The sequence below is a fragment of the Pseudophryne corroboree genome, chromosome 2, assembly GCF_028390025.1.
Source record: "Pseudophryne corroboree isolate aPseCor3 chromosome 2, aPseCor3.hap2, whole genome shotgun sequence".
In the NCBI taxonomy this organism is placed as follows: domain Eukaryota; kingdom Metazoa; phylum Chordata; class Amphibia; order Anura; family Myobatrachidae; genus Pseudophryne; species Pseudophryne corroboree.
The window spans coordinates 255,365,948-255,382,966 of NC_086445.1; the positions used below are offsets into that span (position 1 = coordinate 255,365,948).

The 17,019-nt window shown below is 46.0% G+C and overlaps 1 protein-coding gene across 3 annotated transcripts in view; it reads right to left on the reverse strand.

Moving 5' to 3' along the window:
* The window catches only part of TROAP (trophinin associated protein), a 241,192-nt gene that overhangs the window by 132,120 nt on the left and 92,053 nt on the right, over positions 1–17,019 (reverse strand). For all 3 annotated transcript variants that reach the window (XM_063952683.1, XM_063952682.1, XM_063952681.1), the window contains exons 6-10: positions 10,806–10,918; positions 10,513–10,673; positions 10,063–10,139; positions 9,840–9,988; positions 9,667–9,751 (exon numbers count right to left, since the gene is read on the reverse strand). In XM_063952683.1, the coding sequence (XP_063808753.1) occupies positions 9,667–9,751; positions 9,840–9,988; positions 10,063–10,139; positions 10,513–10,673; positions 10,806–10,918 (585 nt within the window). The remainder of the gene's footprint in view (positions 1–9,666; positions 9,752–9,839; positions 9,989–10,062; positions 10,140–10,512; positions 10,674–10,805; positions 10,919–17,019) is intronic.

Sequence of the window (17,019 nt, forward strand, 5' to 3'; positions counted from 1 at the left end):
GCTGTACCTGTGATCGTCCCTCTGGAGCTTCATGTCCAGTAGCCAAGAAGCCAATCCATCCTGCACGCAGGTGAGTTCACTTCTTCTCCCCTCTGTCCCTCGTTGCAGTGATCCTGTTGCCAGCAGGAATCACTGTAAAATAAAAAACCTAAGCTAAACTCTCTAAGCAGCTCTTTATGAGAGCCACCTAGAATTGCACCCTTCTCGGCCGGGCACAAAAATCTAACTGGAGTCTGGAGGAGGGTCATAGGGGGAGGAGCCAGTACACACCACCTGACCTGTAAAAGCTTTACTTTTGTGCCCTGTCTCCTGCGGAGCCGCTATTCCCCATGGTCCTTTCAGGAACCCCAGCATCCACTTAGGACGATAGAGAAAAGGGTGCGATCTCAAACCCCTCATTAAATCCAAGGGGAGCCATTGTCTTTAATTAAAAAATCCAGAACATTTCTCTTTTGGATAGTTTATTTAGAATGTCTCCACCCCTTTCGCCAAGATTGACAATTTCAATGCCTTTGAAGGTCATGTCTTCAGGGTTGGAGTGATGAAATTCATGAAAATGTCTATAAATTGCATGTGTGGTGATTTTGTTTTTAATGTTCCTGTATGCGCAGTTTAAGGACTCTCTTCGTTTTTCCAACGTACTTCAGTCCGCACGGACATTCCAAAAGATAAATCACCATTACAGAGTTGCAGTTTATGAAATGTTTAATGGTGTATTCGCGAGAGTTGTCATTATTGGAAAACTTCTTCCGATTGCGGTGCACCAATTTGCAGATATTGCAACTCCCACATTTATAACAGCCTTGGCACGGCTTGCTTTGTATTGATGTGGTAGATTTCGAGAGACTGGGTGCCAGAATCTCTTTAAGACTACTTGTTTTCCTAAAGACAACTTGGGGTTTTGGAGGCAAGACTTCTCTTAAGACTGGGTCCATCATTAAGATATTCCAGTGTTTATTCAGGGATTGACGGATGATTTTTTTCATGACAGTTATATGTAGTGATGAATGGAACCGTGATGCTTCTCTCTGCTCCTTCTTCTTCTATCTTTCGTGGAGGCTTATGTGTAATCCTGGTTTTCACAAGGGCTTTTTCAATAACATCCTCTGGATATTCCCTTTCTTTGAAACGTTCGTATATATCTCTGCGCCTAAATTTATGTGCCCCCCCTCTCTTTTTTACCCTCTATTGCACCTGTATACTGCAAGGGAGAGCCTGGGGAGCGTCCTTCCAGCGGAGCTGTGAAGAGAAAATGGCGCTGGTGTGCTGAGGAAGAAGGCCCCACCCCCTCAGCGGCGGGCTTCTGTCCCGCATCTTATGTGTAAAAATGGCGGGGGCTCGCACATATATACAGTGCCTGACTGTATATATGTATACTTTTGCCATCAGGTATCTTAATTGCTGCCCAGGGCGCCCCCCCCTGCGCCCTGCACCCTACAGTGACCGGAGTGTGCGGGTGTACTGCGGGAGCAATGGCGCACAGCTGCAGTGCTGTGCGCTACCATAAGTGAAGACAGGAGTCTTCCGCCGCCGATTTCGATGTCATCTTGCTTCTGCTGCTTCTGTACTTCTGGCTCTGCGAGGGGGACGGCGGCGCGGCTCCGGGAACGGACGATCAAGGTTAGGTACCCGTGTTCGATCCCTCTGGAGCTAATTGTGTCCAGTAGCCTAAGAAGCGCAACTTAGCTGCAGTGAGTAGGTTTGCTTCTCTCCCCTCAGTCCCACGTAGCAGAGAGTCTGTTGCCATCAGAAGCTCTCTGAAAATAAAAAACCTTACAAAATACTTTCTTTTCTAGCAAGCTCAGGAGAGCCCACTAGGAGCACCCAGCTCTGGCCGGGCACAGATTCTAACTGAGGTCTGGAGGAGGGGCATAGAGGGAGGAGCCAGTGCACACCAGATAGTACTGAATCTTTCTTTAGAGTGCCCAGTCTCCTGCAGAGCCAGTCTATTCCCCATGGTCCTTACGGAGTCCCCAGCATCCACTAGGACGTTAGAGAAATCAGAATTACCAGCTATAGCTGTGGAGACCAGGTCCGAGAACCCTTCTCCACACAATCCTCAGCCTTCCATATGCCTCTTAAGTCGGCATCATCTATCCATTGCATATTCTACAGGACACGTCAAGCAGAAATCGACATAGCTTTGACTCTAGGACCCAGTATACTTATGTCTCTTTGGGCATGTTTTATATATACCTATCTCTTAAGACAGTATCTTTAATATGTAAAGGATGTTGGGTTGTCCTAATGTGCGCTTATTGTTAGCAGCCCGTCTCTAATTGCAAATAGGGGAATCCCTCCAAAACCCCTGGTTCTAGATTTGTATGTGTGTTGAGCAATAGATGTGTAGGCGCTAACTCTAGAGAATGAATGTGGGATGGAAACTTCCCTTAATTATGGTATATCAAGGCGATGTACAGTTCCTCCAAGGTCCTGTCTCAAGACTATCTTCTACCGGATTCAACTCGAATGGTCCCCGAATTCATATGGAGAGGAAAGAAACCATATAGTGTAGTACATACAGGTAACCAGTGATGTATAAACTGTGAAAGGTCTCTTCCCAAAGTGACACCTGACCAGTGGTGTACGGAACAGAGACACTAGCCCAATTACCAGATGTGTAAATTCAATCAGGCGTGTAACACTATCCCTTTCAATCGATCCAGATGTTAACTCCGCAGAGCCCAAACCCAGTGCTTCTCAGAATTTCAGACCTCTTCCCCAAATAACTCTATACACAATGGCACACTGATAGTGTAAAATGGCTCAATTACCAGACTCAGATGTACATTCAGCATGTGTCAACGTCCTTTGTGATGTTCATGGACGACAATTTCAACAAACAAACCGGCCCGGAACCAGCATCAATTCATATGGATAAAAAATATAAAAGAAACGCATAGCATAATACGTTTTTTTATTTTTTTTTAAAAAGGGGTTAAAACAACTGCTGGACTGATTCCCAACTGGAATCCGAATATATGGTATACACAATTACCAAATAGAATGTATGTATCAAACAATTAAAAACTGTATCCTCCGCTCCTTATCCCAAGCTCATCAGATGACATAGGTGACAATAGGATTGAATCAATTACCAGAAGCCACGAGTATATAGGTATGTATACTCTGGATGGTGTGGAGAAAAGATGTCTTCCCAGTTCGCGTTCCGGATCGCTCTCTGGACCCCTCACCTGTCCTGGTTGTAAGAAACAAACACCGTGCCACCGTAGCCGTCCCTCCACCAACGCGTTTCAACCCGCACTCGGGTCTTTCTCAAGGTGATGAGCATGTCCCCTCCTTGTCCTGTATTTAAATTCCCTTTATCCAATCGGGGACCTTACCTATCCCCCGGTGACTACGCTCAGCTGAACACCCTCCTAGCTCCCCAGTCCGTTGTCATGGATACCGGCCTCAACTTCCGGTCAGTCCGATCCGTTGCCATGGATACCGGCCTCAAACTTCCGGTCACCCAAATCCCCGTAATGGCTTCCGGCTGCTTCCCGTGACCGCGGGTCCATGTTGTCCTGAATGTCCCGTCATCTAAAGCTGTCCCTCCCCCTCCTGTTTTCAGGCGGCGGTAATCCTTAAATACCCATACATCTTTAAACTTCTTTCTTCATTCGGCCCGCTCACCATGGTCTCCGTTTACACCGCTTCCGGTTTGGCGTGATCTCCGTCTACGTCACTTCCGGTTCGGTGGTTTCCATGGTGACCGCTCCGTGTATGGTAGAGAGTCCTCCTCCTTTCCTTTCAGTTTCCATGGTGATAACCTTCTCTACTGTTATCAGCTTTGCAGTGTGTTGCTGTCGACTTACATATATTCAAAATATACGGGGAATCATAAATATAGAAATCCTATTCCCTTCTTGCTCGTTTTAACTCGATTTTCCTTTCTTCAAAGGCTTATCCTCGAGGCAAGAAAAGATGGAAATAGTGATTAGTGACAGGTATGGTGTTGAGGAAATCTGACAATAAAAACCTATTCTAATATGAAGTGTGTATGATGTATGTGTATTATGGTCAAGATATGAGGGTGCTGATTGTGTAAAGCTATACAGATGAAGTTTTGTAAAGTCACAGAAACCACTTCAGTTCAAAGTCTAAATTGAGTCCATGTGGTTTCAATGTGTTCAGTTCATAGATGAGTTTCATCTCCGCCTTGGCCAATTGTGTACCTATGCCTTTTTGCCGGATATGTCCCTCAATAAGTTTGATCCCCACAAATTGTTTAATATGGTTAGTAGAACAATTGTGAGTGTTTTTAAAATGACTTGACAGGGAATGTGTCTCCAATCCCTTCTTAATGTTACGGAGGTGTTCCCCCATGCGAGTTTTAAATGGCCTGGTGGTCCTACCTACGTAAAACAAATTACATGAGCACTCTATTGCATACACTATATTACAGCTATTACATGTAATAAATTCATCTATTCGATGTTGGATCCCGTTAATTCTGATATCTTCTACTTTCCTCTGGTCGCTTTTTATATTTCTGCACCCTAAACACATCCCGCATCGGTGGAACCCTTTGGTGCGGATGCTTCTTTTAATTTGAGGACCCGTGTGCAGGCTTCTCACCAATTTGGAGCCCAAATTTGCTGCTCTTTTGTAAATGAAGACGGGCTTCTCCGGTATTACTCCTCCCAATACTGGATCTTTTTTTAAGATGCCCCAGTGCTTCCGGAAGGCTTTTTCCACTACTTTATGTTGTGCTGTGTAATTTGTAATGAATGCCCATTGGAATTGGGTCTGTTCTTGTTGTTCATTTCCGGTTCGTTCTTCCAGTAGTGTGTTCCTATCGATTGTTTTGACTTGATCCAATGCTTTTTCTATGACACTTGGAGCATATCCACTTTTAGTAAATTTCTGTGTTAATGTTTCTGCTTGTTGGTGATAAACAATGTCGTCTGTACAATTGCGTCTGATGCGTTTCAGTTGCCCTCCTGGTATGGAGCTAAGCCAATTACCATGGTGACAGCTGGTGGAGTGGATATATGCTTGTGAGTCCGTTGGTTTCGTAAACGTTTTAGTTTTTATCTCGCCCCTGTCAATATAGATCGTAAGATCCAAAAAGTTTACAGATGATGAACTGGTGTCAAAAGTGAATTGTATATTGAGCACATTGGTATTCAAGTATTCGAGGAATTCATCCAGTAGATCCTTGCCGCCTCTCCAAATGAAGAGCACATCATCTATATAGCGGACCCAGGTCACCAGGTTCGCCCCAAATGGGTTGTTATTCCATACATGGTCCAGTTCCCACTGGCCCATGAAGATATTGGCATAACTTGGGGCGAACCTGGTGCCCATCGCTGTGCCCACCTTCTGCAAGAAGAAGTCTCCCATAAACATGAAATAATTGTTATTAAGGATGAAGGAGATACCTTCAATGATAAGTTCTTGTAGTCCCTTCTCGATGTTACTGGACTCTAAAAAATTTTTAACTGCAGCCACTCCCGCTACGTGGTCTATTATTGTATAAAGGGATTTGACATCTCCTGTAACCAAGATAAGCTCTTCTTCCCATAGAACTTTAGATAGTATCTGAAGTGTATCCCTCGTATCCTTTATATGAGACTTATTCGTGAGTACTAGTGGTTGGAGATGGTGATCTATGTACTCAGAAAGGTTAGCAGAAATGGAATTAATACCTGCCACTATCGGTCTCCCTGGTGGCTGTAGAGGATTTTTGTGTACTTTTGGGAGAACATAAATCACTGGTATTGTGGGTTCCGGGTTCCATAGAAATTTTGCCTCTCCTTCCTCGAGTATCCCTTTCTGCTGGTAATTATGGATCAGGCTTTGTAGTTCCCCCATGATCTTCTTTGTGGGGTCATTCCTCAGTTTTTGATACGTGATCCCGTCGTTTAGTTGCCTAAGCACCTCCCCCTCATACCAACTTTTATCCATCAAGACTACTCCACCCCCCTTGTCTGCCGGCTTAATTACAATGTCCGTATTGGATTGAAGTTCTTTGAGGGCTTTTCGTTCTTTATTGGTTAGATTCTGTTTTACCCCTTTACTTTCAATTTTCTTAATGTCATCATGCACCATGGTATAAAAGGTGTCAATCTGACTTCCCTTTATGTGGGAAGGATAGAATATGGACTTTGGCTTGAAAGTACTGACCTCCCTAATATCTGTATCGACTTGCTCACCCTCTTTGGATAGGAAGAATTTTCTTATGCATAATTTTCTTATGTACTTGTTGATGTCTATAAACAACGTAAATTTGTTTATAGTGGCAGTGGGCGCATATTTGAGTCCTTTCCCTAGTAGACTGGTCTCTACCCCTGTTAACACATGCTTACTGATGTTAAAGATTTTGACACTTTCCAGTTGTCCTTTGTTGAGGGACTCTTGTGTTTTGTCCTGCTCCGTTGAGGCGATATTCCCTTTAGTTCTTTTATGATGTTTCCTTCTCTCTTTTTGTTTAATCCTTTTAGTCTCAGCTCCTCCCCTTTTCCCTCTCTTAGTTTTGTTCTTTGATGTCATTATACCCTGTAAGGGGGTCTCCTGTCTCTCAACCCTAAAAAAGGGGACCTTTCCCTATAGTTGACTAGGGGAGCAAATCTATTGTTCGAATTTCTTTCATTGTAATTGATATAGGGGTCTTCCATTCTAGTCCTTATTATTCTATCGTCCCTCCAGGATGGTCTATCTCTCCAGTGCATGTTTTCTCTTTGGTTGAACCTCCCTGTTTCGATTTCTGCGGGATGCCTGCGTTGATGGTATGCTGAGGTCTCTTCCCGCGTTGGTGGAGGGACGGCTACGGTGGCACGGTGTTTGTTTCTTACAACCAGGACAGGTGAGGGGTCCAGAGAGCGATCCGGAACGCGAACTGGGAAGACATCTTTTCTCCACACCATCCAGAGTATACATACCTATATACTCGTGGCTTCTGGTAATTGATTCAATCCTATTGTCACCTATGTCATCTGATGAGCTTGGGATAAGGAGCGGAGGATACAGTTTTTAATTGTTTGATACATACATTCTATTTGGTAATTGTGTATACCATATATTCGGATTCCAGTTGGGAATCAGTCCAGCAGTTGTTTTAACCCCTTTTTTAAAAAAATAAAAAAACGTATTATGCTATGCGTTTCTTTTATATTTTTTATCCATATGAATTGATGCTGGTTCCGGGCCGGTTTGTTTGTTGAAATTGTCGTCCATGAACATCACAAAGGACGTTGACACATGCTGAATGTACATCTGAGTCTGGTAATTGAGCCATTTTACACTATCAGTGTGCCATTGTGTATAGAGTTATTTGGGGAAGAGGTCTGAAATTCTGAGAAGCACTGGGTTTGGGCTCTGCGGAGTTAACATCTGGATCGATTGAAAGGGATAGTGTTACACGCCTGATTGAATTTACACATCTGGTAATTGGGCTAGTGTCTCTGTTCCGTACACCACTGGTCAGGTGTCACTTTGGGAAGAGACCTTTCACAGTTTATACATCACTGGTTACCTGTATGTACTACACTATATGGTTTCTTTCCTCTCCATATGAATTCGGGGACCATTCGAGTTGAATCCGGTAGAAGATAGTCTTGAGACAGGACCTTGGAGGAACTGTACATCGCCTTGATATACCATAATTAAGGGAAGTTTCCATCCCACATTCATTCTCTAGAGTTAGCGCCTACACATCTATTGCTCAGTATCTTTAATATATATATATATATATATATATATATATATATATATATATATATATATATATATATATATATATATATATATATATACACACACACACACACATACTAGGGTCTCAATCTCTGCTGATAAGGTACCTGTCCACGCTGCCACAGCGCTATAAACCCATGCCGACACAATCGCCGGTCTGAGTAGTGTACTAGAATGTGCACGCTATCTGCAGGATCCCTGAGAATAGCTAGTGCTACCTTCTGTGCAAACGTGACACCCTAGGGGAAGATTCCCATCACCTCCTGGTCCTAGTGGGGAAAGGATACTGCCTGAGAATTTCTTGTGGGAAGCTGCAGTCTCTTGTCTGGAGATTCCCGCTCTTTTTCCTCATGAGAGGAGGGAAATTTACCTCAGCTTTCTTCCCCGTAACATGTGTACCCTTGTGTCAGGGACAAATGAGTCATCAGTGATATGCAAATCATCTTTTATTACAATAATCATATATTGAATACCTTTCAGCCATTTTGGCTGTAACTTTGCATTATCGTAGTCGACACTGGAGTCAAACTCAGTGTCGATATCAGTGTTTATTAGTTTGGATAGTGAGCATTGTGAGACTCTGAAGGTCTCTGTGACATAGGGACAGACATGGGTAGATTTCCTGTCTGTTCTCTAATCTTTTGTGCAATAAATTCACCTCAGCACTTACACATATCCAAACAGGTGTCGGCGTTGTCGACGGAGACACCCTCTCACACACATATTTGCTCTATCTCCTCCTTAGGGGAGCCTTTTACCTCAGACATGTCGACACACACGTACCGACACACCACACACACAGGGGATGCTCTATTTGAAGACAGTTCCCCCACAAGGCCCTTTGGAGAGACAGAGAGAGAGTATGCCAGCACACACCCCAGCGCTATATGACCCAGGAATCACACAGTAACTTCGTGTTAACCCAGTAGCTGCTGTATATATTGTTTTTACGCCAAATTGTGCCCCCCCTCTCTTTTTCACCCTCTCTATCGTGCTTCTGCAGGGGAGAGCCTGGGGAGCTTCCTCTCAGCGGAGCTGTGGAGAGAAAATGGCGCTGGTGAGTGCTGAGGAAGAAGGCCCCGCCCCCTCAGCGGCGGGCTTCTCCCGCGATTTTGTGTAAAATTAATGGCGGGGGCTCATGCATATAACAGTGTCCAACTGTATATATGCTGCTTTTTGCCAGGAGGTAATCAATTGCTGCCCAGGGCGCCCCCCCCTGCGCCCTACAGTGACCGGAGTGTGTGGGTTAGTGTGGGCGCAATGGCGCACAGCTGCAGTGCTGTGCGCTACCTCATATGAGGACAGGAGTCTTCTGCCGCCGATTTTGACGTCTTCTTGCTTCAACCCGCCGGCTTCTGTCTTCTGGCTCTGCGAGGGGGGACGGCGGCGCGGCTCCGGGAACGGACGACAAGGTCAGGTCCTGTGTTCGATCCCTCTGAAGCTAATGGTGTCCAGTAGCCTAAGAAGCGCAACCTAGCCGCAGTTAGTAGGTTTGCTTCTCTCCCCTCAGTCCCACGTAGCAGAGAGTCTGTTGCCAGCAGAAGCTCTCTGAAAATAAAAAACCTAACTAAAATACTTTCTTATTAGCAAGCTCAGGAGAGCTCACTAAAATGCACCCAGCTCTGTCCGGGCACAGATTCTAACTGAGGTCTAGAGGAGGGGCATAGAGGGAGGAGCCAGTGCACACCAGTAGTACTAAATCTTTCTTAGAGTGCCCAGTCTCCTGCGGAGCCCGTCTATTCCCCATGGTCCTTACGGAGTCCCCAGCATCCACTAGGACGTTAGAGAAAAAAAGTTTGGGAACCACTGCTTTAATCTGTTGACTCTACCACAAATATAACACATAGGTCAGATAGTGTCCCTACATGCTTTAGCAAGTAATGCCCTCTTGGAGCAGCTGGTTTGTACACTTCAGCATTTGCAAAAGAAAATCTAACAATTCTAATGGTAAATAACTGGACCTACCTTTAAGAGGTAGTGCTATGTTAGACATGCGTCCATAGGAAAGCGTTGGGGTGGTGGCCTGTTTTGCAGAAGAACCAGAACAGGTCTGAAAATATAAAAATAGTAATAAATGGATTAATAGGTCACTATATTAAGGTTTTCCCCTCAACTCATTCAGATGAAATTCAGCTTACCATGCCACCCTTTAACACAGCATTTGTACCTGGCACAGGGACTCTCTGTGCCAAGCTTAGTTTCCCACAATTTCCAGTGGACACACCAGTGTTGGTAAGGATACTGGTCAGTGCCTGTAAATCTGCAACAAATTCTCCAGACCCAGCATCTGAAAGAAGGATAAGAAACCATGAGTCTCATAACACGCTAGAGACCTTCCCCTAGCTGCAGAAGGGATATTACCTGATTTCTGCTGGTCCTCAGGAGTCCTCACAAGATCACAGTTTTCTGCAGAAGCATTTACTTCTAACTGTTCACACCTATACAGGTAACATAGTATTTAGACAGCATAGTAGCTAATCACTCCTATATAACAATACGGGACAGATGTAACTCAGCCCCTGACCTCTACAGAAATATTAAACATAAAAAGGCAAAGCGGCATATACTGGAAAAAGAACATTAGGACAAAAAAGAAATTTAACAATGCATGTAATATTATAGTCATGATCACAATATACACTATCACAGGAATAAGGCAGCTTTTTATTTTAATATTAATCACATGTTAATACTTTGTACAGTACTCCCACACTCCCATTAGATATTACAGTAACACACAAATCAGTTATGTATCCCTGACTTTTCATAACTAACACAAGATAAACAAACAGTCTGAATTAACCCACTTACTTTACTGCTGATGATGATGCAGTGCCTGCTACACTTTCCATAACCAGAGGGAGTATAGCCGACTTTGCTGTATTGACCTCCAGCTTAGCTAGTGGTGGAGAGGTTATACTACGGACTAGCACATGGGGAGGAGAGTTCATCTGTTGTAGCAACTGATTCTCCTACATGGTGTAAATAAATAAAATACATGTAAACATACAAGACAAGTAAATCAAAAACAAAATTTTGATTTCACATCTATGAGGGTTACCATGGTAAAGTCTAAACTATGAGAAAAGCAAGTTACTACTAACCTGTGACTGGAGTTTGTCATCCTTTTTAAATGCTGCTGGTCCCTTTGAATGGACAACAGGGATGTGGCTTTTGAAAAGGTCATTTGGTCTACACAGAGGTTTCTCATCATTAACTGGAGAAGAAAAGGATTAAAACTATGAAAGTCTCTCCTTGTTACTATAATACAATATGTGGATATATTAAAAAGAGAGTATTTTTCTACTGAAGCGGCAGGGAGACCCAAGTAATGAATTACATTTATCTTTAAGAAAAAAACAAAAAAACACAAAAAAAAACCTTTCAAGTATCCAATCAGTAGAGTCTAGGCAGACAGTACGCCACCTAAGGACAGTTTCGACTAGCTAAAGTTTAAACCACAGCTATAAAAATATACAGATCACAATGATCAAGGAACTAAAAGTACTAGGGGCCTCATTCCGAGTTGATCGCAGCTCTGCAAAAAGTTGCTAGCGAGCGATCAAGTTAAAACTCGGCAAAACTGCGCATGCACCGCAATGCCCAGGTGCGTCTTACGGGTACAAAGCGGATCGGTGCTGGGCGATGGATTTAACGAAGAATCCATTCGCACAGCCGATTGCAAGGTGATTGACAGAAAGAGGGCGTTTATGGGTGTCACATGACCGTTTTCTGGGAGTGCCTGGGAAAACACAGGCGTCTCTAAGCGTTTGCAGATCGGGTGTCTGACGTCAATTCTGGGACCAAAAAGACTGAAGTGATCGCAGCGGCTGAGTAAGTCCAGAGATACTCAAAAACTGCAAAAAACTTTTTTGTGCTGTCGGCTGCAACAGCGTTCGCACACTTGCAAAGCAAAAATACACTCCCCCATAGGAGGCGACTATCTGATCGCAGCGCAGCAAAAAGTTGCTGGCGAGCGATCAACTCGGAATGAGGGCCTAGATCTGCTAGCCAGTATACTTCAAGAACGAATAAAGGATTAAAAATCATCCTAAAAAATGGAGAACACAGTGACCATTTTCCCAGCTAGCCACACCTTTACCACTATAGAGCTCTCAGATTTTGTGTGTGGGTTCAGCCACAAAAGTTAATTTTATCTGTTGGTAGGAAAATCCTCTGAATCAGAGAATCTAGGAGTGCTCCTAGATGTGGCATCCTCTGACAAGGAGGCAGGGAGGACTTCTTCCAGTTGATGAGCCAGCCGTGTGCTTGCAAAAATCAACGATCAGCTGAAGATGGCATTGGAGAACCCCCGGGAGAATGTGCTAAAAATTGGAAGGTTGTAAAGGTTTGGAAGAATTCTGACCCCCAGAGCTGGGCTGCCTTGATTTTGGTAAAGACCAGAGGGGCCATAGAAAGACCGAAGAGCAGTGCCCTAAATTGATAATGTTGCAGAAGGACAGCAAACCTGAGGAATGGATGATGATTGGGAGCAATTACAACAGAGCATAAAATCTGCATGCCGTGGCTTGCAGAGCGAAGTGCATGTAGACGTCACAGGTCCCCAGTCACAGTTAACTTTGTGGGCCGGGTGACCTACACTGCCAGGAGCGGCACAACAGCAGCTTTAAGCATCCAAGTCCTCACTCTTCATGCAGGTGTTCAGTTGAACACCTTTTCAAGAAAAAATAAGAATTTACTCACCGGTAATTCTATTTCTCGTAGTCCGTAGTGGATGCTGGGAACTCCGTAAGGACCATGGGGAATAGACGGGCTCCGCAGGAGACTGGGCACTCTAAAAGAAAGATTAGGTACTATCTGGTGTGCACTGGCTCCTCCCTCTATGCCGCTCCTCCAGACCTCAGTTAGGGAAACTGTGCCCGGAAGAGCTGACACAACAAGGAAAGGATTTGGAATCCAGGGTAAGACTCATACCAGCCACACTGTACAACTTGTGATAACCATACCCAGTTAACAGTATGAACAACAACTGAGCCTCCTTTTACGGATGGCTCATAACAATAACCCTTTAGTGAAGCAATAACTATATACATGTATTGCAGAGAGTCCGCACTTGGGACGGGCGCCCAGCATCCACTACGGACTACGAGAAATAGAATTACCGGTGAGTAAATGCTTATTTTCTCCGACGTCCTAGTGGATGCTGGGAACTCCGTAAGGACCATGGGGATTAGACCAAAGCTCCCAAACGGGCGGGAGAGTGCGGATGACTCTGCAGCACCGAATGAGCAAACTCAAGGTCCTCCTCAGCCAGGGTATCAAACTTGTAGAACTTAGCAAATGTGTTTGAACCCGACCAAGTAGCAGCTCGGCAAAGCTGTAAAGCCGAGACCCCTCGGGCAGCCGCCCAAGAAGAGCCCACCTTCCTTGTGGAAAGGGCTTTCATTGATTTAGGATGCGGCAGTCCAGCCGCAAAATGTGCCAGCTGAATCGTGCAACAGATCCAGCGAGCAATAGTTTGCTTTGAAGCAGGAGCACCCAGCCTGTTGGGTGCATGCAGGATAAATAGCGAGTCAGTTTTCCTGACTCCAGCCGTCCTGGAAACATACATTTTCAAAGCCCGGACTACGTCCAGCAACTTGGAATCCTCCAAGTCCCGAGTAGCCGCAGGCACCACAATAGGTTGGTTCAAATGAAACGCTGATACCACCTTTGGGAGAAATTGGGGACGAGTCCTCAATTCTGCCCTGTCCATATGGAAGATCAGATACGGGCTTTTACATGACAAAGCCGCCAATTCTGACACACGCCTAGCTGAAGCTAAGGCCAACAGCATGACCACCTTCCACGTGAGATACTTTAGCTCCACGGTCCTAAGTGGCTCAAACCAGTGTGATTTCAGGAAACTCAACACAACATTAAGATCCCAAGGTGCCACTGGAGGCACAAAAGGGAGCTGAATATGCAGCACTCCCTTTACAAACGTCTGAACTTCAGGCAGTGAAGCCAGTTCTTTTTGAAAGAAAATAGATAGGGCCGAAATCTGGACCTTTATGGACCCCCATTTTAGGCCCATAGTCACCCCTGACTGTAGGAAGTGCAGAAATCGACCCAGCTGGAATTCCTCTGTTGGGGCCTTCCTGGCCTCACACCAAGCGACATATTTCCGCCATATGCGGTGATAATGCTTTGCTGTCACATCCTTCCTAGCTTTTATCAGCGTAGGAATCACTTCATCTGGAATGCCCTTTTCCGTTAGGATCCAGCGTTCAACCGCCATGCCGTCAAACGCAGCCGCGGTAAGTCTTGGAACAGACAGGGCCCCTGCTGTAACAGGTCCTGTCTGAGAGGCAGAGGCCATGGGTCCTCTGAGATCATTTCTTGTAGTTCTGGGTACCAAGTTCTTCTTGGCCAATCCGGAACGATGAGTATAGTTCTTACTCCTCTCTTCCTTACTATCCTCAGTTCCTTGGGTATGAGAGGAAGAGGAGGGAACACATAAACCGACTGGTACACCCACGGTGTCACTAGTGCGTCCACAGCTATCGCCTGAGGGTCCCTTGACCTGGCGCAATATTTTTTTAGCTTTTTGTTGAGGCGGAACGCCATCATGTCCACCCGTGGCAGTTCCCAGCGATTTACAATCTGTGTGAAGACTTCTTGATGAAGTCCCCACTCTCCCGGGTGGAGGTCGTGCCTGCTGAGGAAGTCTGCTTCCCAGTTGTCCACTCCCGGAATGAACACTGCTGACAGTGCTAGCACGTGATTCTCCGCCCATCGAAGAATCCTTGTGGCTTCTGCCATTGCCATCCTGCTTCTCGTGCCGCCCTGGCGGTTTACATGGGCGACCGCCATGATGTTGTCTGACTGAATCAGTACTGGGTGGTTTTGAAGCAGGGGCTCTGCTTGACTCAGGGCGTTGTAAATGGCCCTTAGTTCCAGTATATTTATGTGTAGTGAAGTCTCCAGACTTGACCACTGTCCTTGGAAGTTTCTTCCCTGAGTGATTGCCCCCCACCCTCGGAGGCTTGCATCCGTGGTCACCAGGACCCAGTCCTGTATGCCGAACCTGCGGCCCTCGAGAAGATTAGCACTCTGCAGCCACCACAGCAGAGACACCCTGGCCCTTGAGGACAGGGTGATCAACCGATGCATCTGAAGATGCGATCCGGACCATTTGTCCAACAGATCCCACTGAAAGATCCTTGCATGGAACCTGCCGAAGGGAATTGCTTCGTAAGAAGCCACCATCTTTCCCAGGACTCGCGTGCAGTGATGCACCGACACCTGTTTTGGTTTCAGGAGGTCCCTGACCCGAGATGACAATTCCTGGGCCTTCTCCACCGGGAGAAACACCTTCTTCTGTTCTGTGTCCGGAATCATTCCCAGGAAAAGCAGACGCGTCGCAGGAATCAGCTGCGACTTTGGGATATTCAGAATCCAGCCGTGCTGTTGCAACACTTCCTGAGAGAGTGCTACGCTGACCAACAACTGCTCTCTGGACCTCGCCTTTATGAGGAGATCGTCCAAGTACGGGATAATTATAACTCCCTTCTTCCAAAGGAGTATCATCATTTCGGCCATTACCTTGGTAAATATTCTCGGTGCCGTGGAGAGACCAAACGGCAACGTCTGGAATTGGTAATGACAGTCCTGTACCACAAACCTGAGGTATTCCTGGTGAGGTGGGTAAATGGGGACATGCAAGTAAGCATCCTTGATGTCCAGCGACACCATAAAATCCCCCTCTTCCAGGCTTGCAATAACCGCCCTGAGCGATTCCATTTTGAACTTGAACTTCTTTATATAAAACTGTTCAAGGGATTTTAAATTCAGAATGGGTCTCACCGAACCGTCCGGTTTCGGTACCACAAACATTGTGGAATAGTAACCCCTGCCCTGTTGAAGGAGGGGGACCTTGATTATCACCTGCTGGAGGTACAGCTTGTGAATTGCCGCCAGTACTACCTCCCTTTCCCTGGGAGCAGCTGGCAAGGCTGATTTGAGGTAACGGCGAGGGGGAGTCGCCTCGAACTCCAGCTTGTATCCCTGAGATACAATTTGTACAGCCCAGAGATCCACTTGTGAGCGAACCCACTGGTTGCTGAAGTTTCGGAGACGCGCCCCCACCGCACCTGGCTCCGCCTGTGGAGCCCCAACGTCATGCGGTGGACTTAGTGGAAGCAGGGGAGGATTTTTGTTCCTGGGAACTGGCTGCCTGGTGCAGCTTCTTTCCTCTACCCTTGCCTCTGGCCAGAAAGGATGCTCCTCTGACCCGCTTGCCTTTCTGAGGCCGAAAGGACTGCACTTGATAATACGGTGCTTTCTTAGGCTGTGAGGGAACCTGAGGTAAAAAAGTCGACATCCCAGCAGTTGCTGTGGATACGAGGTCCGAAAGACCGTCCCCAAACAATTCCTCACCCTTATAAGGTAAAACCTCCATGTGTTTTTTAGAATCAGCATCTCCTGTCCATTGCAGAGTCCATAATACTCTCCTGGCAGAAATGGACATTGAATTCATTCTAGATGCCAGCAGGCAAATGTCCCTCTGGGCATCCCGCATATATAAGACGACGTCTTTTATATGTTCGATGGTTAGCAAAACAGTATCCCTGTCGAGGGAATCAATGTTGTCTGACAGGGTATCAGTCCATGCTGCTGCAGCACTACACATCCAGGCTGAAGCAATAGCAGGTCTCAGTAGAGTACCAGAGTGTGTATACACAGACTTCAGGAAAGCTTCCTGCTTTCTATCCGCAGGCTCCTTTAGGGCGGCCGTATCCGGAGACGGCAGTGCCACCCTTTTCGATAAGAGTGTTAGCGCCTTGTCCACCCTAGGGGATGTTTCCCAACGTAACCTATCCGTTGGCGGGAAAGGGTACGCCATCAGTAACCTCTTAGAAATCACTAGTTTCTTATCAGGGCAACTCCACGCTTCTTCACACAAATCATTTAATTCATCAGATGGGGGAAAAGTCACTGGCTGCTTTTTCTCCCCAAACATAATACCCCTCTTGGTGGTAACCGGGTTAATATCAGAAATGTGCAATACATCTTTCATTGCAGTAATCATGCATCGGATGGCTTTTGTAGACTGTACATTTGTCTCATCCTCATCTACACTGGAGTCAGACTCCGTGTCGACATCTGTGTCTACCATCTGAGCTAGCGGGCGTTTATGGGCCCCTGACGGCTTCTGAGTCGCCTGGGCAGGCGCGGGCTGAGACCCCGGCTGTCCCAAGGCTGCTGCGTCATCGAACCTTTTATGTAAGGAGTTGACACTGTCGGTTAAGACCTTCCACATATTCATCCAATCAGGTATCGGCCCCGTCGGGGGCGACACCACACTTATCTGCC